At 43.3% G+C, this 23766-nt stretch overlaps 1 protein-coding gene and 1 pseudogene across 1 annotated transcript in view; both read left to right on the forward strand.

The window, feature by feature from the left end:
- The first annotated feature begins 520 nt into the window (after positions 1-520).
- LOC112911206 (large ribosomal subunit protein P1-like) lies at positions 521-866 on the forward strand (annotated as a pseudogene).
- Positions 867-6466: 5600 nt separating this feature from the next.
- The window catches only part of MSN (moesin), a 66660-nt gene continuing 49360 nt past the window's right edge, over positions 6467-23766 (forward strand). The window contains exon 1 of the mRNA XM_025987643.2: positions 6467-6845. Within this exon, the coding sequence (XP_025843428.1) occupies positions 6834-6845 (12 nt within the window). The 5' untranslated portion in view covers positions 6467-6833. The remainder of the gene's footprint in view (positions 6846-23766) is intronic.

The following is a 23766-nucleotide window of genomic DNA, read 5'->3' on the forward strand; positions in this document are numbered from 1 at the left end:
GGGTCCAGGGGAAGGGGTATGCTGGGGATCTGTAGGAGGAAGAAAAGTCTGCAAAGGTTAAGTGTGTGCTGGGGAAAGGGGGTCACCTGACCCACTCTAAGCACAGGTGATGGCTGCATTTCTGAAGATCATCATGGAGCCCATGTGAAGGATGGCTATGTGGAGGATGGCCTGGATGGGGCAGCCAGGGGGCAGGGAGACCAGGAAGCCAGTGAGGGTTGTTCTAGGGCACTGACAGTGGAGATGAGGGGAAGAAGTTGTGAAAGACAGCAGGGCTTGGTGACTGGATGGTAGGGGTCAGGAAGAAGGGAGTTAATGATGGTAACGGTGTGCACATAGAAGACGGTGCTGACAGCAAAACCACCAACAGACACAGTGCCAATAGGAAGGAGAGGCCTTTCCTCAGCTGCCACTATGGTGCTCGGTCTAAGAAGCTAAGGCTGCTTTGGGGTGAGGCCCTCACTTCATCTGGCCACTTAACACCGCCTTTGGCAGTGCCCGCTCAGCACTCGCCCTCACCATGGCCTCCATCTATGAGCTCACCTGCATCTACTCAGCCCTCATCCTGCATGACAACGAAGTGATGGTCACGGAGGATAAGATCAATGCCCTCATTAAAGCAGCAGGTGTGAATGTTGAACCTTTCTGACCGGGTTTGTTTGAAAAGGCCCTGGCCAACATGAACATTGGGAGCCTCATCTGCAATGTAGGAGCTGGTGGATTCACCACAGCAGCTGGCGCTGCACCAACGGGATATTCTGCTCCTTTAACCACTGCTGCCCCAGCTGAGGAGAAAAAAAGGTGAAGCAAAGAAAGAAGAATCCGAGGAGTCTGATGATGATATGGACTTTGGTCTTTTTAACTAAACTTCTATAAGCTGCCCAATAAAAAGCTGAACTCTTAAAAAAATATAGGAAGGAGGGCTCCTAGGGAGGCAGAGGGTGAATACCCCTTGTAGAGCCTCAGGTAGAACCAGGCACCTGGTCACCGCTGGAGGCATGAGTGGAGTGGACAAATAGTTTCTTTCTAGGTGTATTGAATTTGTGAACTGTGGGTCATTCATGGAAATTGCCATTTACTCAGCAGGCTATCTGGCCACATATGGTCTCTGGTCACTGAGGGTAGAGCTGAGGGCTAGAGACTCTATTGGGAGACTGAGAGACTCTCTCTGCAAGGCTACTTTCATATTCCAAGAGGACACTGGCTCAAACTGAATTGATAATAGCTGGTTGGGGGAAGCTCTTGAAAAGTTTCCAGCCTTTTTAGAGGAAAAGCCAGAGGCAAGCTTTTCCCTTTCATTGTGGTCCATTAATATGATTAATAATAAACATTCCCAGGCACTTGATATTGGCAAGACGCTGTATCACCCCTGTTTATTATCACCTCCCTACTATCTTAAGCTGTCTAGTGTGACTACTGAGGTGCAGTGGTGATATGAATCCTAAAATGCATCTCTCTCCTTGGGTTTTCTGATCACAGGTCAGGTTGTGGAAAGAATGTGGCCTTTTGACTCACAAAACCAGGACCCAAATCCTTGTTTTTGTTGTCCAAGTAAACAAACTGTGTGACTTTTAGATAAGTCACTTCACTCCTCAAAGCTTCAAATTCCTCATTTCTACCTCTACAGTTTCTTGCTAGATATTGAAACATCTTCCTCACTGCTTAGCACACAATAGGTGCCTCAATGTATCCTCTCCCCTTTCACCCAAACCTTAGCTTTTATTTCTAAGAAGTGGGTAGAAGACTGAGGATGCTTAAAAACAGTATTTCTCTACTGCTGAAACATAGTGTACTCACAGCCATATTATACCAGGAGGACCTATTTTGAGGACACAGCAGTATATTCTTTTGCTTATTCTCTTGTTTGTGTAAAGGGTACAGCTAGCGTAGTGCTTGGTCTACTGACCCAGTGGAAGGAAGGAAGAGAAAGAGCCTGAGTGTGTGGCCTCAAGCTAATGTTTGCCCTCATTTCTGCCATATTTCTCTTTTATGAATAGGGGAGGGGTGCCAGGGTGGCTTAGTTGGTTAGGCCTTGGTCTCTTGATCTCAGCTTAGATCTTGATCTCAGAGTGGTGAGTTCAAGCCCCACATTGGGCTCCATGCTGAGTGTGGTGCCTCCTGGAAAGAAGGAAGGAAGGAAGGAAGGAAGGAAGGAAGGAAGGAAGGAAGGAAGGAAGGAAATAAAGAAGGAAGGAAGGAAGGAAGGAAGAAATGAAGGAAGGGAGAGAGAAAGAGAGAGAGAGAGATAAAGAAATGAATAGGGGAGAAAAGCAACTTTGGAGGCTTAGTTAATTGCTTACATAAGCATCAGCCAAGAGCAATTGTGCTGAGTGAAGCAGAAAAGATCTAATGTAGATGTAAAGAAGGACTTTCCAACAGTGATGAAAATGAAAAGCAGCCCTCAGAAAGTTCCAAGTGATGGGATCTTTCAACTGTTACCATCCAATAAATGGGAGTGTGGGGGTGCTTCTTTATCCAATGTATCTCTGGAATTCAGGATTGCTCCCTATCCAATTCCTCTCTGGTATTGTCTCCCCTGCACTATTGTGTCCTCTGAAGGAGAAATAGTATTTATAATGCAGAAGCTTCTTTATCGCATTGAGTTTAGATATTGGGGGTGGGAGGTGATCAATAGTCCAATCTCATTTCTTTCTTGAGTTTGGCATAGGCTTTCACATAAATCAGCATTATGCAGTTCCTGCTTTCAATTTCCTTGACTTTGATATCCAGACTTGCTGCTGCTTTATAATAGTCCCAGTCTCCCAGGAATCCTGAGCCTTTCCACCTGGACCTCATGTCTGGCCCAAAAGCCCAGATCTTATGCATCTGTTATCCTCTGATTCAAATGCCTCCACCTACCTTGGACTCTAGCTCTAGAATGATTCTGTACCACCCTCTGCTCATAACTGGATCTCACCTACCTTTACTGCTTGAAAAATACTTGCCTATTCCTCATTGAACCTTCTGAATTCAGATCTTCTGAAAATCCAAGTGTCTTTATACCTTTCACTTTCCTTACCCAAGGTAGCCAATATACATTAACTTTCATACACATGTCTTCTCTCTACAAACAGTGGCATAAACCTCATCATATCTAAACCTAAGTGTAGGGATTACTCTGGCCATAAGAAGATTGTGCTCTCATTTCACATATCATGGTAGGGAGTGGGGTGGGGGAAGATAAGAAGTTCTGGCCATATAGGTATAAAGTGTTTTACAAAGAAGTAAAAAACAAAGGTGTATTTTTTCTGGCCATCTTGAAGAACAAGAGAGCACCTCAGCTGCCTCTACTTTTCTCTGGAGATGAAGGGATAACTAGGATGGCTCCCTCCCTAGCTAGATGGCTTTAAATGTAACCCTTTAAGCAATGTCCAGCTGCTTGACCGTAATCACCATAATCAGCCTCTGGTGAAGTTGGAGAGGCGACTACTTCCCTTGTTCTAACTTTCAAAATTTCTTGCTTGTGTTATCACAACAGCTTAACTGAACTCAGTCTTCTCTATTATCCCTGAATCCATTATTTACACCTATTGCCCACTCATGGATAAGTTCTTTCCTCTTTCCAATGCTCAATTTCCTCAACCTGAATGGGGACTGGACTACACAGTTTCTGATAGTCCTACTTCTCACATTTCTCCTCCCCAAAGGGCAAACCCTATCCTCTCTTGGCCCCTCTTCCCATCAGCTTCCTTAGCTTCCCCACCCTCTGATCTTTCTTTCCCCATTTGGACTCCTGTGTCCCCTTTCCCTTTTAATAGTATGTTCAGCTGCTTGGCACTCCCTGACCAGCTCTCTCTTGTGTGTTACAGGGAGTGTTGACATGGGACATGGGGAATGGCACACAGGGGGATTCCACTCTCCAGAATGAGTAATGAAAGTTGGAGTTTCCAATCAACTTCCCCTCCCTCTTTAGGCACTTAGTCTAATCTGAGGCCCTTGTGGGTTTTAGGAGAAAATAAATGAGTAAATCCATAAATTCCTTGAACTTCAGGGAGAAAAGGGACATGGTAATGTCAAGGAATGTGATTGGCTGCTCTTGCTATCCTTCCTTCTGAGCTTCCTGGGGAGTGCTGCTCTTCCTTGGAGGATCAACTGCTCAGCTTAAGAAAATAGTTTGGGCAGGGAGGTTTTTTTTTCAGTAGTATAATACATCTAAAGTAAGATGTACTTTACTTAGTTAATATACATTAACTTATTTTTTACTTTTTACAAAATTTTATTTTTTACATTTTATTTTTTTTTTAATTTTTATTTACTTATGATAGTCACAGAGAGAGAGAGAGAGAGGCAGAGACACAGGCAGAGGGAGAAGCAGGCTCCATGCACCGGGAGCCCGACGTGGGATTCGATCCCGGGTCTCCAGGATCGCGCCCTGGGCCAAAGGCAGGCACCAAACCGCTGCGCCACCCAGGGATCCCTACATTTTATTTTAAATTCCAGTATATTTAACATAGAGTGTTATAGTACTTTCAGGTGAACAATATAGTTATTCAACAATTCCATACATCACTCTGTACTCATCACAACAAGTGTACACCTTAATTCCTATCACCTATTTCACCCATCCTCCCAACTCTATCTCCCCTCTGATAATCATCAGTTTCTCTATAGCTAAGAGTCTGTTTTTTGGTTTGCCTCTTTTTTTACTTTGCTTGTTTTGCTTGTTTTTTTTTTATTCCACATATGAGTGAAATCATATGGTATTTATCTTTCTCGACTCACTTATTTCACTCAGCATTACACTCTCTAGCTCTATCCATGTCACTGCAAATGGCAAGATTTCATTCTTTTTTATGGCTGACTAATATTCCATTGTGTATATACTATATCTTCTTTAACCATTCATCTGTAGATGGACACTGAGCTGCTTCAGTTATGTGTAAATAATGTTGCTATAAACATGTATAGTTTGTGCATGTATCCTTTTGAATTAGTGTTTTTGTATTTTTTGGGTAAATACACAGGATGATTACTGAATTATAAGGTAGTTCTATTTTGAACTTTTTGAGGAACCTCCATATGTTTTCAGGAATGGCTGTACATTTGCATTCCTACCAACAGTTGCAAGAAGTTTCTTTTTTCTCCATAACCTCTCCAAAACCTGTTGTTTCTTGTGTGGTTGATTTTAGCCATTCTGACAGGTATGAGGTGATATCTCCTTGTAGTTTTGATTTACATTCCCCTGATGATGAGCTGAGTGGGGAACTTTGTTTACCCTAGCACACATCAATAAATTTTGACAGCAGTGAGAGAAACTGAGACATACTGATTGATGCACAGTGTTGAATTGGGAAAGCAGAGGAGCAGGGAATAAGACTGCTGATTCCTGAGTGCAAATGCAAGGCTAGTCTTTATGCAACCCTGCTACACTCATCTATTGTTCTAAGGATTCTACTTTCTTTCTCATCCTTTTATGTCAGAGTGGGAAAGGACCTTGGAAGCCCATGAATCCTATGTTTTCTTGTTAAAAAAGGGAAACTCAAGTCCGGAGAGGGGAAGGGACTTCCAAGGCCACACAGTGGTCAGAGTGAGTTAATGGCAAAGCTACAACTAGAAGCCAGGTGTCTGACTACCCATCTCAAATATCCATTCCACTTCTCCCAGTTGGCTTATCATACTTGAGTTATGTAGTGCCCTACATTTTAAAGGATACCCAGACCATACCCGCACACAGTTGCCTATGCACAAGAGGAAAAAAACCTGACCAGTCACTTTCAAAGTAAAACTCAAACTTAGCCAGATAACTGCTACAATCTTGAACTCCATTGTCCTGGGATTCTGTGACCTTGAAAGAAGTAGAATGATTGCTGGCAGACACATCAAAGGCTTGGACGGAGGGTGCATCCAACCTGGGAGATTATAGCCTTATCAGGAAGTAAACAAGTAAATCATGAATGTGTTGGGGGAGGGGATAAAGCATCAAGCCATTGATTTGAAGAAGGTGAAGACTGGGATTTGAAGGAAGGAAAATAAGCAGAGGACAAATAGGAAAGAAGCCAAATTCTGTTGAAAATGAGAATTGAGTAAGAACAGGGAGGAAATATGATGCGAAAAGGGATACGGAGACATACAGAAGAGAATGAATGAAGTGTTAGTGGAGCTGAGGCAGTGTAGCCAAGAGAAGAGAAGTTTGGGTGGGGGGAATCTGTAATCTTCAGACCTCTAAGGAATTATCAGGGGCAGTAGGGGACTTTTGTGGGGCACAGGGAGCAGAGCTGAGATCCATAGGGTAAGTCACAGAGAAAAGGAGTTCAGCTACACACAAGGACTTTTTGAGAGTCAGAACTGTCTTGAGAGGGAACAGTTTTATAGGTAGTGAGCTCCCCATTAGTGGAAACTTGCAGTCAGAAGCTGTAAACCTCTGCCAGGGTGCTGCCCTGGGTTGGGCTCTGCTTGAAGGTGGGGCCAGATGGCCTGGATTTGAAGGTGTAGGGGCTGTGAAAGGGGTGGGATTAAGAGTGGACCTGGGTCCGCGGTGGGAGTCCTTCTTGGAATGCCCAGGCCCAGCCTGACCCCCACGTGGCTGGTGTGGCCAGGCTGGGCTGGGCGGGGCCAGGCCAGCGGCCGGCGAGAAGGCGGGCGCGAGGGCGGGGAGCAGCGCGGAAGCCCGGCCACATAAAGAAACCGGCTACGCGACAGGGGCGGCTCTTTCCTGGGTGGGGTTTGTGAAGTTGTGGCCCGTTAGCAGGAAGCCGAGCAGTTGTCCCGACGCTAGAGAGGGACCCAATCTGAGCCCCCCAGCCCCCAAAATCCTTGCTGTGTGTACTGTATGCTCAGTGCTGCCCGACAGCAACTAGCCGAACTTTATCAACTCTGCCACTTCTGCAGTCACCATGCCTAAGACGGTGAGTAGGGGGATGTGCGCTGCCGCCCTGGGAACTCTAGCTGACTCTAGTAGCCTCTTGCTGTGGTTAGGGGCTTGATCAACCTTCCGCTCACTCAGAACGCCGCCCTCCCCAAGGCCTAGGTTGGGGAGGGGCAAGAATAGAGTTATCCTATGGTGAGCCCTGGGGTGTGAGGGGCTGCCGGGCTAGAAGTGTGGACTGGGCGGGGCCGGCCTCTTTTTCAGATTCCAGTTTCCTGCCTGTGGGATCAGACAGTAGGGAACGTTCCATAAGGGCCTGAGGTCTCCTCTTGCCCCTGACAGGCTATGGGGGCAAGGGAGAGGAACACTTCCTCCAGATCAGGAACTGGAGCCTTTTTGGGGGGCAAGGCCATGGTCCAGGAGGGGCTCTGGAACCAAGAAGCAAGGGGGGGTTTAGGGAGATGCAATGGGATGATTCTGCACCCCCATTCACATTTGTCATAGTCTCCCCCAGCGGCTCCAGCTGTTTCCCACTGGTAGGGGAGGAAAGAGTTGGTGGAGGAGAGACTTGTGGAGGGACTCATCAGAGGCTGTTTGCTTTTACCTAGGATCACTAATACTTCACTGGGAAGAGAAGGTCTGCTCTACTTCCTAGGGTAAAAGACCGGTTTCTTCCTTCTTTCCACCAACAGATCCCTGTTCTTCCTATTGCTTAATGTCTCTTTACCTCCTCCTATCCCCTCCAGACTGTGGGGTTTGGATTCTCCCCTCTTGGGCCACACATTTCTAGAATGGTGGTAGCTTCTAGGATTTGATCTCCACCCCACTGGCTATTATGAGAAGAGCAGAAGCCTCCTGGGAGTTGGGGCCTAGGGAGGCCGGATGCCCAGAAGGGAGGGGCATGGGAGGGGTTTGTCTGAGTAATGAGTCCTGCTTGCTTTTGTGCAAGTCATACCAAAAGGCTACTGAGGCCCTTCTCTTGTTCAGGAAGGCCTGGTGACCACCCTGGCTTGAGTCCCTAAGGCCAAACAGCTTGTTGTGCTTCCAGACCCCTCTCCCTAGAGGACTGCCTGAGTGTAGAGCTGAGATAGTGACTAGTAGCCTGGAGAAAGTCTGAGGGTCCCTGGAGGAGAGTAGTGGGGGGCCTGGTTCTTTGGGTGTATATTGAATTTTGTTGTCACATTGCTGTATTCCAGCCTTTCTGCCAAGTCATTCTTGCTTTTCTTGCCTGTCCATTAGAAACACCAAATTTTCAACATGTATGTGCTTCTACATTCTCTCTTTTTAAAAATTGCTCGTGGTTTTATGACATGGGGTTTTTCTACACTTGTCCCTCCACCCCCAACACACTTAAAGTGAAAGAGAATGGTTTTGGAAAGAGAAAGAAGGAAAAAAAGTCCACTGTCTCTGCCAACACAGAGGATTACACAGAGATTCTTCCAGGAGATTCCTTTTGAGTTTATCTCTCTGTGGATGGTTTTACCTAAATAAGATGCGTGGATCTCTGGGAACAGACTTTGACCCATGACCTCTCTTCACTAGTAGTATTTTTCATCCTCAATTCTAAAATATCTCCTAACTCTGAGAAACAAACAATGGATTGCTGAAGGGGAGGTGAGTGGGGGCATGGGGTAACTGGGTGATGGGCACTGAGGAGGGCACTTGATGGGATGAGCACTGGGTGTTATGCTGTATGTTGGTAAATTGAACTTAAATAAAAATAAATGTAAAAAAATAACTGAGGGACGCGGTTGAGCATCTGCCTCCAGGCTCAGGGCGTGATCCTGCCCAGGATCCGGGATCGAGTCCCACATCAGGCTCCTTGCAGGGAGTCTGCTTCTCCCTCTACCTATGTCTCTGCCTCTCTCTCTCTCTCTCTCTCTCTCTCTGTGTGTGTGTGTGTGTGTGTCTCATGAATAAATAGATAAAATCTTTAAAAAAAAATAACTGAGAGTTATATAAAAATAACCGAAAAAAACCTGAAAAAATAAATAAAATATCTCATCTTTAAATGCAACTTGATGGGCCTGGAAATTATCTCAAAGTTGCCTTAATCATCCCATCTCAGTAAGAATTGGCAAAGAAGATAGTGTGGTGATCCTTTTCCTGGTCTTGGAGAGAGGCTGGAGAATGAGCAGTTTGAGGTCAGGCCTAGGTACCTGAATGCTAAAGGTATTTTTATGAAGATTGACTGAAACTTGAATCAAATTGGAAGGAGAGGGATGAATTTTTATAGTCTAAAAGCTTTGGAGAATTTTCCATTCTGTTCAGTTTAAGAGATGGTCAAATTTTCTTAAAAAAAAATTAAAAAAAAAAAAAAAAAGGGGGATCCCTGGGTGGCGCAGTGGTTTGGCGCCTGCCTTTGGCCCAGGGCGCGATCCTGGAGACCCGGGATCGAATCCCACGTCGGGCTCCTGGTGCATGGAGCCTGCTTCTCCCTCTGCCTGTGTCTCTGGCTCTGTCTCTCCTTCTATCTCTCAAGAATAAATAAATAAAATCTTTAAAAAAAAATTTAAAAAAAAATAAATAAAAAAGAGATGGTCAAATTTTAGCAGAAGTAATTATATCATGCCTATTAAGACCATACGATCTTGACCTGAAAGGGACCTCTGAGACTGTCTAGTACAACTTTCACCCTCTCCCCAACCCACTATTTATCTCTTTTAACTAATGAATATATTGGGCCTATAGAAAAGACCCTACCAGGCAGCCTGGGTGGCTCAGCAGTTTAGCGCCGCCTTCAGCCCAGGGACCCGAGATCGAGTCCCACGTTGGGCTCTCTGCATGGAGCCTGCTTCTGTCTCTGCCTCTCTGTGTGTGTGTGTGTGTGTGTGTGTGTGTGTGTGTGTCTCATGGTTAAATAAATAAAATCTTTAAAAAAAGAGAAAAGACCCTACCAAGATTAGGACCCAGGCTTTTTGATGCTTATCTCAGTGACCCTCCATTCTGACTTAGTGATTAGGTTTTTGAAGTGGAGTCTTCTTTCCTGGCCAAAGCAAACTGCTCCTGTTCGTAGCCCTTCCTGGTCCTCAGATAAAATAGACAAAGTAACATTGGCATTTGGTGGTCTCTGGGTGAGAGTTGGGGGTTTCACAAGGTTCCTGCCCCCTGTTACTTTTCTCATTCCTCATCTCAGTGCATCCAGAGGCATACACTAGTTCACTGCAGGCCAGCTTTAATGAAGGATGGAAATTCCCTATTTTCTGTTCCTTCTTCACTAGTTAGGCTACCAGGCTATTTCTGGAGTATGATAGATAGGGAAGGATAGTGGAAAAATAAAATCCGTTCATTCATATGAACCATGTCCATACTCTGTTGAAGGTTGGTTTTACTTTTATAGTCAATTGTCTCCCTTAGTAAGCCCAACCTCCATTAAATCTGTTAAAACATGCTTCTCTGCACCCTCTCCCTGCCAGTTCTTAGATTCTGCTTCTATTTGCCATTTTCCTAAGTTTGCTTTAGTAGCCAGTATGAAGAAGCTTTTTTTTTTTTTTTGGTATTTTTATTTCTTTATTTTTTACTATTTATTGCAGTAGAACATACAAGTTTTATACACTACAGTGCACCGATCTCAAGATACAGCTTGATGAGTTTTCACAGATGTATATATCCACTAAAATACTGAAATCAACATATACAATATTTCTCGTATCCCAGAAGCCTCCTTATTCCCCTTCCCAGTCCATACTCTCCTCTAGAAGGAAATGACTATTCTGAGCCATCAACACTATGGTTGAGTCTTGCCTGGTTTTGAATCTTTTTTTTTAATAAATTAATTTTTATTGGTGTTCAATTTACCAACATACAGAATAACACCCAGTGCTCATCCCGTCAAGTGTCCCCCTCAGTGCCCGTCACCCATTGCTCCCCAACCCCCGCCCTCCTCCCCTTCCACCACCCCTAGTTCGTTTCCCAGAGTTAGGAGTCTTTATGTTCTATCTCCCTTCCTGATATTTCCCACATATTTCTTCTCCCTTCCTTTATATTCCCTTTCACTATTATTTATATTCCCCAAATGAATGAGAACATACACTGTTTGTCCTTCTCCGACTGACTTATTTAACTGATATCTACACTTTCTGCCATGATATTTGTAAGAAACAAAAAACAAAACAAAACAAAAAACCTTGCCTCTCCCTGCCCTTTTACATTTTTTTTCAGATCACAGAATATTTCGGACTGATTCCCTAAAAAGAGATTGTTTTAAATTTTCAAGGTTTCCTTAAGTTTTTGGTTTGTTAGAGTTGAAAAGGCTCTTCAAGTCTAACCCTTCTCATTGTATAGATGGGGAAACTGAGACCCACATATAAGGAAGGGCTGACCTAGAATAATGTAGCATGTCAGTAGCAAAGCCAGGACTTGAATCTAGGTCTTAGTTCGAGTATCAGTCTTGGTAAATAAAACCTTTTCAACTTGCTGGATTTTTACCCCTATCTCAATAGGTCAGAGAAAGGTGATCAAATGATTGTTGAGGGGACCATCCATGTGGGCAGATATAGAGTCCACCTCCTTGAAATATTTGAAGGCTTCTGGATCTGCATTCAGCTAAACTTTAACAGTGACTGTGTGGGCTATTTATTCTCCTGCCATTCCTAGCATTGCTTGAGCCACTCGAGTGGCACTAAACTGGTACTTTGTGAATAGAAGGCAGAATCTCAGTCTTTTAACCCTCGAACCAGCCCTGCCTACAGACTTCAGGGTGGGGCAAGGGATTAGGAATGAAAGTTATATGTAAGAGAGGGTGCCTCTGGATTCTGCATCTCTTCACCGCTTTATTCCTCCAGTTCATTCGGCCCTTTGTGAAAGCATAGATAAAGCAGGAACCATCTTGGGGATTTCCTTTAGGCTGCTTCTTGAATAGCCATCTGGGCAGAGAGGGGCTGGTGGGGCAGGTGGACACTTGAAGGCACTAACTAATCTATACTTAGTTTTATAGAAGGGAAAGGTGCTCGGTGAGTGGGTGACAGAGGTGATATTGACCACTAGTCTGCTAACTCTCCATTATTCTCTAGCTGCCTGTAACAATTGCTTGTTAAGGGTGTTATTTTTACTTTTCTCTCTTCCTCCTTTCAGGAGAGTGCTTTACTAGATGGTGAAGTGATATTTAGAGGTCATCTGGTCTTTCTTCCTGACTCTAAATCCAATTCTATTTGGATAAGATGAGATGACAGCTACATTTATTCTGAGTTCTGTTCTACTTGTGTTGCTTGGCAACAGTCTGTCTAGGTTCCTTTGTATCTTCCTTGGAGTCCCCCTCACTGGAATTTCCAGACTCAAGGTCTCCAGAAGGGAGAATATCTGGCTACCAACACTACCAGCATTGGTGCTTTAATGGCTAGAGTAACTGAAAATTGGCATTATTATAGGCTGGGAACAGTGTGTTTCTGATTTTCCAAGATAGAACTGAGTTTATCATGTACATCTTTCCCAACTCATAATCATTTCTTCCTGCTACCACACCCCACTCTTCTGCCCCAAAGGAAAAAAAAAGAGTACAAAGGTGGTCTCCTTTGGCCAGCCTGGTGATCAAGTGGAGAGGTGGTCTTGTCATGATAGGATGGCTTTTGTTTTTCATCCTTCCCATTTCCTGCTTGATAGAGCTGAAAAACCTTACATTTCCAGGTTTTGATTTGTGGTACAGTAACTTGAAGGGTAGCTCAGGACTCCATTGATTTGGAAAGTGGCAAGTAACACTGACCTGAGAATTTTTCTTTTTCTCTTTCCATGTAAAAATAACATCTTCCCTGTCCTCAATAAAGTGATCTAAATGAAGTCAATATTTAGGCAAGTTCTTTCTTTAGGGTCCCAGTCTCCCCAGTTTGTCATGAGGGTACTATAAAAGTAATAAGTACACTCTAGTGTACTCCAGTACTAATGTCCCTGAGTGCCTTGATGATACAGCTTCAGGCCTCCCATTTGTATGTTTTTCTTAAGACATTTTTCCCCTCAAAATTAGAGTGCCTTCTATGTACCAGGCAGTGTGCTAGGCTTTGCTGGGAATACACAGTTTATCAGCACTTGCTAGAATATGCCTTCTTTGTCCCCGTGTACCTCTGGAGTACTAAAAAAATAGTACTGCATGCTGAGTTTAGAATGGAGAGTTGGTATGTTTCATTAGTAGCTCTGACAAGAACAGTGGAATGAGTGTCCTTGATGTTTCTTCTTAAGTGTATAGAGGGGAACGGGGTATGTCTTTCCTTACTGAGGAATAAAAAAGAAACCAAATGACATTATATTGTGCAGGCTGTGATTTGACTGAAGAGCCTCAGACAAACAGAAAACTGCATGAGTTTCCTTCCCTTTCTTTTCACCAGCTGCCAGTAGCATATATTCTCTGTAGGATATGGAAATGGAAATGGAAATGGAAATGTCAGGAAGCTGCTAGGTCATGTTTCTTTTTTTTTTTTTTCAAAGATTTTATTCATGAGACACACACACACACAGAGAGAGAGAGAGAGAGAGAGAGAGAGAGAGAGAGGCAGAGGGAGAAGCAGGCTCCATGCAAGGAGCCTGACATAGGACTCGATCCCAGGGCTCCAGAATCTGCCCTGGGCTGAAGGCAGCGCTAAACTGCCGAGCTACCCGGACTGCCCTAGGTCATGTTTCAAAAGTACTTTTAACCTTATGAGTGTGGTAGTTAGATATTGGTAGACCTTGAGGAGCTAATAATGGTCCTCTTCCCAAGGTATCTACTACCAGTGATCTGAGGGCTAGCTGTTGTGAGGTACATTTCAAGTGCATCTCTACTTAGGATGACCTTAGCCTTAAGCTTCACTTCAGCTGATTATTCTGGATGGTCTAGGTTTCTCACATGGTGTTTTGAACCAGAGACCAAATGACCAGGCCTTAAAACTTTTAGTTCTACCTTTTTGTTTTAGATAAGGCCAGCAAAGTCCAGCAAAGGGAAGTGATATGAGTGGAATGGTAATAAGGTTGGGACTAAAACTCAAATTAGCTGGCCTCCAGTGTAGGAAAAGAACATTAAAAAAAGATTTATTTGTTTATTTTAAGGAGAGCAGGACCTCAGCCAAAATCAAGAGTCAGATGTCCAATGGATTGAGTCACCCAGGTGTCCATAGGGGAGGAACTTTTAAGATATTCCTTCTAAGTGGCACTTGGTGTAGTGTGCTCAGAGTTTCCTACCTTTGTACTAGGGTGACTTGACCATAGTGTTATGGCTATGGAAAGAGCAAGTCCTTCTGAGTGTGTACAGCTGACCTCAAAGGTTACTTTATATCAGGATGGTTCAAGCTCTTACAGTGCGTTTGGGACTCTTTGTAGCACATCCCAGGAAGGTAAGAGTTTTTTGCTTTGTTTGCAATGGGTGGTAGAAAACAGATGTGTGTGTTGAAGGGAGGTAAAGAGAGGAGACTAGCCTCATTTTCCTGCTTGAGACTGGCCTCAACTGTCCTAAGAGTCTTAATGGAGTACAGTTATTCCTTTTATGTATATTCATAGCTAGAGGAGTCAGCCAGCTTATTCAGGATCACATAGAGTTGGAAAGGAGAACTTGGCTTTCCCAATCACTAAGTTAGTAGTCTCTCACTAACTTGCCTGCCTTGGAAGAATGACTCTGTTCACCATGGGGGCACAGACTTCCAGAGAATTGGCTCTGTGGTGATTACATTAACAAGATGGCTGCAGTGGAGTTCCCCTAAACAGCTTCTGCTGTAGAGGTTTCAATCAGTGTGTGACTCAGTTTTTCTGGGGCCCCAGAATGACTGTTTTATTTTCCTGCCTGCCCCTCACCCAAATTGTTGCTTTCTCTTTCTAAATTTTGAGTTCTGACCTTTCTGTATCTGACTCAGTGCTCCAGCTTGACCTGTTTCTTGAGTTAGGAGAACATTATGGTACTTTCATTAGTACTTTGGTGGCAGTATTTGCTGCTGTAGCAACCATTTGAAATCAGACTGGAATCTCCTGGCCTCAACCCTCACTACTTACCTCTAGGTGTTATAGGCCAGGCCTAGGGCAAGTAGAGACCACCCCTACTGCTAAAAAAAAAAAAGACTTTTCAGGCCTTCATAGAAGGGTAGCATAGAGTAGTAGAGAAAAGCACAGACTCTGGAACCAGACTTCTTGGACTCAAATCCCAGCTCTGTGACCAATTAGTTGTGTAGACTGGGGCAAGTTACTTAACTTGTATGCCTCATTTTTCTTCAACTGCAAAGTGAAGATAATAATAGTACCTATTTCATAGGGTTGTTCTGAGGATTAAATGAGGCAATATGTGTAAAGTGCTTAGAACTATGCCTAGCATCTAATAAGTTAGATGCAAATGTTAGTTATTATAATAACTTATGGAATCGAACTACCCAACCATGTGTTAGGTAAAATGGATAAGAAAGAAGGCAGGCAGTTGCATCCTCACCATTTATTGAGTGGTTGCTAGGTACTATTTACTATAAGGGGCACAAATAAATGACTGGAGTATACAATTGCTACCTTCATAGATTTCTGTTTAATTGGAGATTTAGGGCTAGCTCACTTAAAAACATTTTGAGAAAAATATATTTTATATGGCAATCTCTATGGATTTTGAGAAAGGGGTTTAATGGGACATGAACAGGACTTTGAAGTGTATCCTTGGTAGTGGTGGCTGTTCTGGGTAGGAGAGTGATGTGGTTTTGGTATGTGGACATAAACCCTAGGCTAATGCTCTTTGGAAAGTGAGTTTGGGGGGCCTACATGGCTCAGTCGGTTAAGTGTCTGCTTCAGCTTAGGGCATGATCCCAGGTTCCTGGGATTGAGCCCCAAGTTGGAATCCATGCTCAGTAGGGCATCTGCTTCTCCCCCTCTGTCCTCCTGCTAGTGCTGCTCTCTCTCTCTCTCTCTCTCTCTCTCTCTCTCAAATCAATAAATAAAATCATTTTTAGAAAGAAAGTGAGTTTGTCTTAAATGAAGGAAGCCTTCAGGTGTTTCCAGGAGAGCCACAGAGTACATGTAAGTAAGCTTAGACAGACCAAGTTATTCTTTGTATGGTCAGTTAGAGGCAATAGTTCTGAAGGGGTCTATTGGGGAAAGACTGCACCTTGGATTTTCTAAAATTGGGTGAATTAACTGAAATAAATTTTATTGTCTTTGTTGCCCATGTAGGTATTTTGTGTTACAGAGTGTCAGTTAGGGCCTAATGAAAGAGAAAAGTGGGCATCTGGTGTCTTACAAAACAAAGTATAATCCCAAGAAATCCTTTCCTGGATATGTATTTGGGAGGTGACAGGGGTCAGGGCCTCGAAGGGGGAACAATACATACCTATCAGGTTTGGTCAGTATTTCCTTTCCTCCCTTTAGTTCTGGACTCCCTTAAATACCTGGGAAGAGGGGGGTGCCTGAGTGATGCAGTCAGTTGAGCTTCTGACTTTTGGCTCAGGGTCCTGAGAATCAAGCTCCCGTGTTAAGATCCATGCTCAGTGCAGAGTCTGCTTGATATTCCATCTCCCTCAGCCCCTCCCAGTCATTCTCTCTCTCTCAAATAAATAAATCTTTAAAAAAAGATACTTGGAAAAAAAAAAAAGATACTTGGGAAGGCTCAAGGCTTTATTTTTCTCCAGTGTAGTGTGTTTAGATAAGGTTCCTAATTTTGCTGTCTTGGTCTAATCTGCCGTCTATCACTCCCTCCCACATCCCCCAACCTTTTTCAGAAATCTCAACCTGAAGGTTAGATGAAGTACACCAAGAAGTTCTTATCTGTTGTAATCTTTGACTGAGGTTGACTAATCTGTGTTACGGAGTTGTAGGGTGGGAGTCAAGGTAATAGACAATTTGAGTGTCATCAGTTAAGTTGTACAAATCTTTGCTATCCTCAAGGGTGTTTTCTTTTAAGAATTTATTTATTTGTTTGTTTGTTTGTTTATTTATTTATTTATTTTAGAGAGACATAGAGCATGAGCAGACGGAGGGGCTAAGGGAAAAGGAGAGAGAGAATCTTAAACAGACTCTGCACTGAGCACAGAGCCTGATGGGAGGCTTGATCTCATGATCCTGAGATCATGACCTGAGCTGAAATCAAGAGTTGGATGCTTAACTGACTGAGCCACCCAGGTACCCCCACTATCTTCACGGGTTTTAAGTGAACAAAACTCTTCTCCAAACATTTTTGTAGACATTCCTAGGATGTTAATAACTCAGAAATTCCCTGCTGAGAACAAAATTCACTTAACCTCTTTGCCTTTGAAATTTTCTTTTCTCTAAGATGAAACTATAACAATATCAGAAATATGTAACTAGAGTAGATCAGAGTCCTCTTCAGGTTTCTTACTCATCTTGGCACCTGGGCCATGGTGAATCTAGAATATGCTTAGTGAGAACATCTGGCATTTTGCTTCAGAGTTCTACTATACCTCTCTGCTGGTACTTGAAAAGCTAGGCTCCAGCACAGCCTGACCTAGGCTTGGGGAAAAATCTCTTTTGCTTGTCTTTCTCTCTGCAATAGCCTGGACATTTTCCTAAGGTTGGGAGTTTGCCTCCTGGCCTTAGGCCAGTTGCCAGAGGAAACCAATGACTAAATGCTTCCTCCTTGAGACGTCAGCTTTTGGACCCTTTCCTGATAATTCCCTACCAGTTAAGTATGCCTTATTTGGCTATTTTCTCCCCCCTCAAATGCCCTTTGCTACCTCAACTAGTCCCGCTCTTTTTTGGTACAGGGAATGCATTTCTCTTTATAGTTTATATAGTGCCACCTGCAAACTTCTCTTTTTTGCCTGGTGTAGGGCTTGCTTGGAGCAGATGGTTGAGGCTCTTTCATGGAGGTGGGGGAGAAGTGGGAGAGAAGAGAGAAATATGGAAGATCTCTGGAATGATGTAATTTTTCCACCCTGCTTTCATTTCTCCTCATTCTTTTTTATCTCTCCTGGCTCTGGTGACCCAGTCTGGCCACCCCTGTCTAACTTCTTAGATCTCTGACAGCCTAAGGGTAGTCTTGCTTAATCTAAAAAGGCTCAGAGTGTGGGGGTGGGGCGGGGTCGTGCTGGGCGTCTCAGCATCTTTAACTGTTCCTTTGGAATAGGTAAAGCCTTCCAGTTAGTAAATTCTTTGTGTGTGCCTTTGCTATGCCTAACCTTTTCACTTGGCTTTCCTGAGTGGAATGAGTCCAATGTCCCTCTGCTTCCCATCCTCAGTCCTGAGCAGTCTAGCTCTAGGTTATAAGACCTGTGCTTTTGACATTTAAGGCTTGAGACATGTCTCTAGATGTTTTTTTTCTTAATGCTTTTTAATATAAATGGTGCAATGAAAAGAATAACGTACTTAATCAGGATATCTGCTTCTTAGTATCTGCCTTGTGACCTTAGGCAAGTCATTTCTATGGGCCATAGTTTTAATATCTGTAAAATATTAACATTATTAATATTAATATTTTATTGTCAGGAGAACATTGTTTTTTTCCTGACATTCTGATTATTTGTACCAGTTTTTAAGAAGATAGTAAGGCTTTTTGGAAGGAGTGTAACAGAACAGACAGCAGCGACTATTTGGAGAAGTTGCCCACTCTTTACAATAACATTGGGAGCATCATCTCCCCCACCCAGCTATCCATGTGTAAGTAGCCCTCTTTATTTCAGTGAGCTCTGCTTGGAGGTATTAGATCCACCTACTACAGAGTCACTGTGGGCATCCTGGCTTCTTGGAGAGACAACTGTTGACTAAGTGCCTTGGGTAGGGCCTTGGAGTCTGGCCTGAAAACCACAATTGCTGGTTATTTTGGGTCATTAGTGACTCCAGGAAGAATAGAAGACCCTTGTCATTGTTCAAGCAGGGAAGAGGGAGGCTAAGAAACAAACCAAAACTGATTTGACTTCCCTTACCCCCTTCCTCCACAACATCCCTCTCCTTAGGGCTATGAAATTGCTTTTGGCCAAATCTTAAATTGCTAAGGTCCCCTTCCTTTTCCTCTAAGTCACTAATATCTATGTTTCCCTTGGATGGGGAGAGCTAGGTGATGTGGACTTGGGTGGAAAGGAGGGGAGGAATTTCTAGTGAGGGAGATTGCTGCACGCCTAGTGTTAAACTTTCAACTGATCCTGCATTTTGTGAATATGGCTTTCTTTGGTGTTAGACCTGTAGATCAAAGAAGAGTTTGAATTTCCTGTCAAGGCCTAATGGGCTGATGGGACATAAGCAAGGTCCTAGAAATGATGTGTTTTGGGCTGGATCTGTTCACCCATCTTCTTCCTCTTTACTGACTATTTTGTATAGTTCTTACTTGTGAATCAAGGATCCTAGGCTATAATTCAGCCATATAGGAGTTGGCCATGAATTTGATCTTTACCTACCCTGTGCCCTCTGCGGGGAGGGCATGATAGAAGTATTCTTGGTATTTGTCTTCATTTGTTTGGGAACAAGTTCCTAGGGCAATTTAACCAAAGAAGGCTTAGTTGGGTAGAGCTGGGTAGTGCTTTTGGGTAGAAAATTCTTCCCCAATATCGGGCAGAAATAGCCTCTAGGCTGTGTAGGAACTTGTTGCTGGGTACAGCCACCTTGCTGGCAGCCTTTCTGGAGGCCTCTCAGATGGTAGATTGGAATGACTGTTGGTGAGGGAGAGTAACGAAGCAGGTGGATTAGTGAGAAGGGGAGAAAGAAAGAGGAGTCAAATGAAAGAAGAATAGCTAATTTTATATTTCCTCTTTTTATAAAACCCAACATGACATATGACAAAGTTTAGTAGGGGAAGAAATCTTCCATAAATCCACCATTTTAACATAGCAATTTATGTATATTTCTTGTCATAGCTCATATATGTAATATAATTTTCCATAGTGCAGCCATAGTATACATTAAAAAATCCTGCTACTTTATCCTTACCTAATATATCACTAAAAACTTAGATAAATGCTGTTTTTTTTTGTTTAGTTTTTTTTTTATTTTTTTTTTATTTATGATAGTCACACAGAGAGAGAGAGAGGCAGAGACATAGGCAGAGGGAGAAGCAGGCTCCATGCACCAGGACCCCGACGTGGGACTCGATCCCGGGTCTCCGGGATCGCGCCCTGGGCCAAAGGCAGGCGCTAAACCGCTGCGCCACCCAGGGATCCCTGTTTAGTTTTTTTTTAAAGTGAACACTTTAATGGTTTCATAAAATTCCATCCAATGGCTGTGCCATAATTTTACATTACTCTTTTAGGAGCCATTTAGATTACTCCCAGCATTTGCTAGTATTAATAACATTGCAGTATATGTGAAAAGAATGTCTAAACTTTTTTTAAGATTTTATTTATTTATTCATGAGAGACACAGAAAAAGAGAGAGGCAGAGACACAGGCAGAGAGAGAAGCAGGCTCCACGCAGGGAGCCTGACATGGGACTCAATCCCAGGTCTCCAGGATCACACCCTGGGCTGAAGGCGGCGCTAAACTGCTGAGCCACCCGGGCTGCCCGTAAACTGCTTAGTATGATATATAGAGAGATCCATTTGATACCTGGCTCCATCCTAGCTTACTTTCTGGACTTACCTCTCCACATGTATGCTGTACTATGGCTTTGTGGGATCATGGTTTTCCAAGTAAGCCATGCCTTTTATATCTTTCAGCTCTAGCATATGTCTTTTCTTTCAGTTTGAAATGTCAAGTGTGTCTTCTTTACCTCCTTCCACTCTATGTTACCTCCACTGGAAGCTTTCTTTAATACTCTTAGGTGGTATTACTTGTACCATCCTCTGTATGCTGACTGTACTCCTTCATAAGAATTTCTGTTATGATACATACCATGCAGTGTAGCAATCCTCTGGGTTCCCAGATTTTCTTCTTCAGTAAACTCGTGGACTTGAAAGTTTCTAACTCCCTTGCCTCAAGAAGGGGGCTCTTATCCAGGTGGAGGTGGTTAGGGATGGGCAAGTCTTTGAAGAATGTATAGTCAGTGACAGACATAGAGAAGGAGAAGCAGTGGTAATGTATGCAAGGGATCCAAGAGTGTTGAATTAGAACCTGGTAGAAGGTACTAGGCACTAGTAATGGAAAAAATACACCTTGGAGAAGGGAAAAAATGCATTAGCACCAATAGGGAGGAGAGGCAGCTGAGAGAGTCTTGTTGGCCTTCAACCACCAGTGCAAACTTCTTAAATCATTCCAGATCTCAGTTTCATGTCTGCAATATGGAAAGAGTAACAGCACCCTACGTCTTAGGGTTGTGGTGAAGATTCATCCACTAATGCATCTGAAAGTGCTCTGTGAGGTATGGGCCACAAGGGAAGGAGGGAAGGCCTAGGATATGCTAGAACTTTTCCAGTTATCCTCTTAGAGCTCTTTCCTATGTGTAGTTCCTATTAAGCCTCTGAACCCAGAATGGGAGATGCTATGGTTTCCCTGAGCAAGCCCTACAGCTTAGTGCTTTAGTGGAAGGTATGCAAGGAAGGTGGAAATATTTGTGGAAGCTGCAGTGAAACTGGGTACCTTTCAGGCCTTCTGGCTCCAAATTTGCCATAGTTAGAAGGACAGGTCTCTGTGTCTGTCACTGACTATATATTCAAAGAAGAATATCCCACCTGTCTTGGGTAAATAGCTCATGGGGAACCATCGAAGCCAGGTCAAGGTCTTTGGATGGAGATTCTGCTCTATCTAGTCTGCTTTTGTTTTCTCCACATACTACCATGGCTTCTTGCTGCTGTTCTGGCCATTTGAAAATCCCCAAGCTACCCCAGGATTTTGTTTTATAAAGGAAGCAAATTATATGAATCCATGGAAGATTCCTAACTATAAAACACAACAAAGGGAAGGGACTTGCTTGAGGTCCCATAGTGAGTCAGGACTCTCAGGAGTGTGTTCTTTTCCACTAAGAGTGTAAAATTCATGAGATCAGGGAGAGTTTCCCACTACTTATTGTATCCCCAGTACCTAGTACAGTACCTGGCATAGAGGAGGTACTCAACAAATATACGTTGAATAGATGCATTAATGGCTACTGTTGTCAAGTTGGATTGTCTTTCTCAGACTTCTTTGGCTAAATCTACTGGAAAGCCAAACAACAATTCCAGTGGCCTACTGTAAATTAGCTAATGTAGACCCACCTGGGCCCTGGCAAAATGGAACTAAGTAGTGTCAAGGAATGGGGAGGAGTTGTTCCTCTTATATACCTTGGAGATCTTGTTTACCTGTGAGTGGCCAGCTTGTTCACAGACAATTTCCACTCCCTTTTTTTCATGTCTTCACACAATGTTGGTATCGTTCACACCAAGGAAGAATATTTGAATCTGACAGTCTAAGCAAGAATAATTAGGTAGGGAAATATTTTCCAAACAATTTCCCAGACAGAAAGTGGTTAGGGTGCTCCTGCTGAGTTATCCACAGGGTCCTACTCTTATGTTGATGTGGATAACTGACCTTAACCACAAAGGAAATAATGGACTTTGGCTTCTGGAATAAGAAAAGAAATAGGCTTCTACTTTCCTGGTACTTCCAGTACCATCCTTCCAGGCTGTGAACTCAGGCAGGGGTGATGAATTTATGAGACTGGGATTGAGAGGGAGGCAACCCTTCAAAGAGTGGAGGTAAAAGAGACCACGTATGAAATTGTACTACACAGATGTTATTCCAGGGTGAGTTTGAACAGTTCTCCTTTCCCCACTGTGTTGGAATTAAGCCTTTTTCAGGGAGTGTTAAGACTGAGGAGCTCTTGAAGGAGCTCTTAGAGACCCCTCTAGATAAGTTCCTCTGGAGCCTCTAGCTTTGAGCAGCTCTGAAAAAGAAATATGTGGGTTAGAAAGCTTGGAGGGAGTTACAGGTTTAGAGGAGAGGTGCCTGCTTTCCAAGTAGTTCCCTGTTTAAAACAACCTTGACAGATGTGAATTGAAGGAATCCTTTTACAGGTTGGCTGGCATTGTCCTGAAATTATTTTCCAGTGTTCCTAGCTTTCCTTATCCCTTGCCTGGACAACAAACAAACAAAACAAAAAGGTCTCCAACACAAATACTAATAATTGTCTATGTTTGTGACAGGCATCATAGCTATCAAAACCGTTTTTACCAGTTACTATGTCATGTGATATTCATTAGCTCTCTCCACTTGTCAGGATAGGAATTATTATCCCCATATTTTCATATGGGAAAACTGAGGCTCAAAGAGGCTAAGGGACTCTGCACAATTATTCAGCTAATGAATAAGAGAAACAGGACTTGAGTGGGATACAGAAGACTTTAGTTTTAGACTCCATATAATAAGGTAGAGTGTGGGAAGGGGAGATAAACGTTGTTTCACAAAGGCCTGGACTTAAGCTCTAGTCATGGTTAAGCCACAGCTCTAAGGCTAGGAAAGAAGTTTCAAGTTTAAACATGGGGTTTTTCCTCTATACCAGTAGTTGCTCAACCTTTCTTTAGTTTCTCTTTCTAATATATTATGGGTAAAGAATAAAGTTTAGAAAGGATTTTAGTGACTGGGATTTGTGCATGGATATCCACCTGTCAGTTTATGTTCTGCTTGTCTGGGGCCTGGCCTGACTCTTGTTTGCAAGAATGGTATCCTGTATCACCATTCTTGCTAATGTCAGACTACTGCCTTCAAGGCTAGTTGAGCTTTCCACCTGGTTGAGCCAATAACTTACTTGGTTTTGCCTTACTTCTGAACACATAGATGTTGCTTGTTAGGAAATGAGTATTTTGGGGGACTGCTTTGACCTAGCTAATGTAGGGTCTTGTTTGTACCTTGGGATCATGAGCATTGATCAAACTTGTTAGTGAATGGAGGTATTGGGGAAATTGTGAAAAGAGCACTCTTTTAGTCTGGGCTCTGCCACTAGCTTCCCAGGGCAATCTTGGCCTTTTGGGGCCATAGGTGGTTCTATAAGGAGTTAGTTTGCCTAATCTCTGAGAGCCATTCCTGTTCTGAAAGTCTGTGATTTACTCAGAAATGTTATATTCCCCCAAAAATGGACATTGATCTGCCCCACCTTGGGTAAGGGGATGGTGGCCATATCTCAGCAAATTTTCATTCTCTTGGGAACTGCGGCAAGAGGCAGCTCTACCAGCTTTGAGAGGTTGG

Source organism: Vulpes vulpes, chromosome X, assembly GCF_048418805.1.
Source record: "Vulpes vulpes isolate BD-2025 chromosome X, VulVul3, whole genome shotgun sequence".
NCBI classification, from domain to species: Eukaryota; Metazoa; Chordata; class Mammalia; order Carnivora; family Canidae; genus Vulpes; species Vulpes vulpes.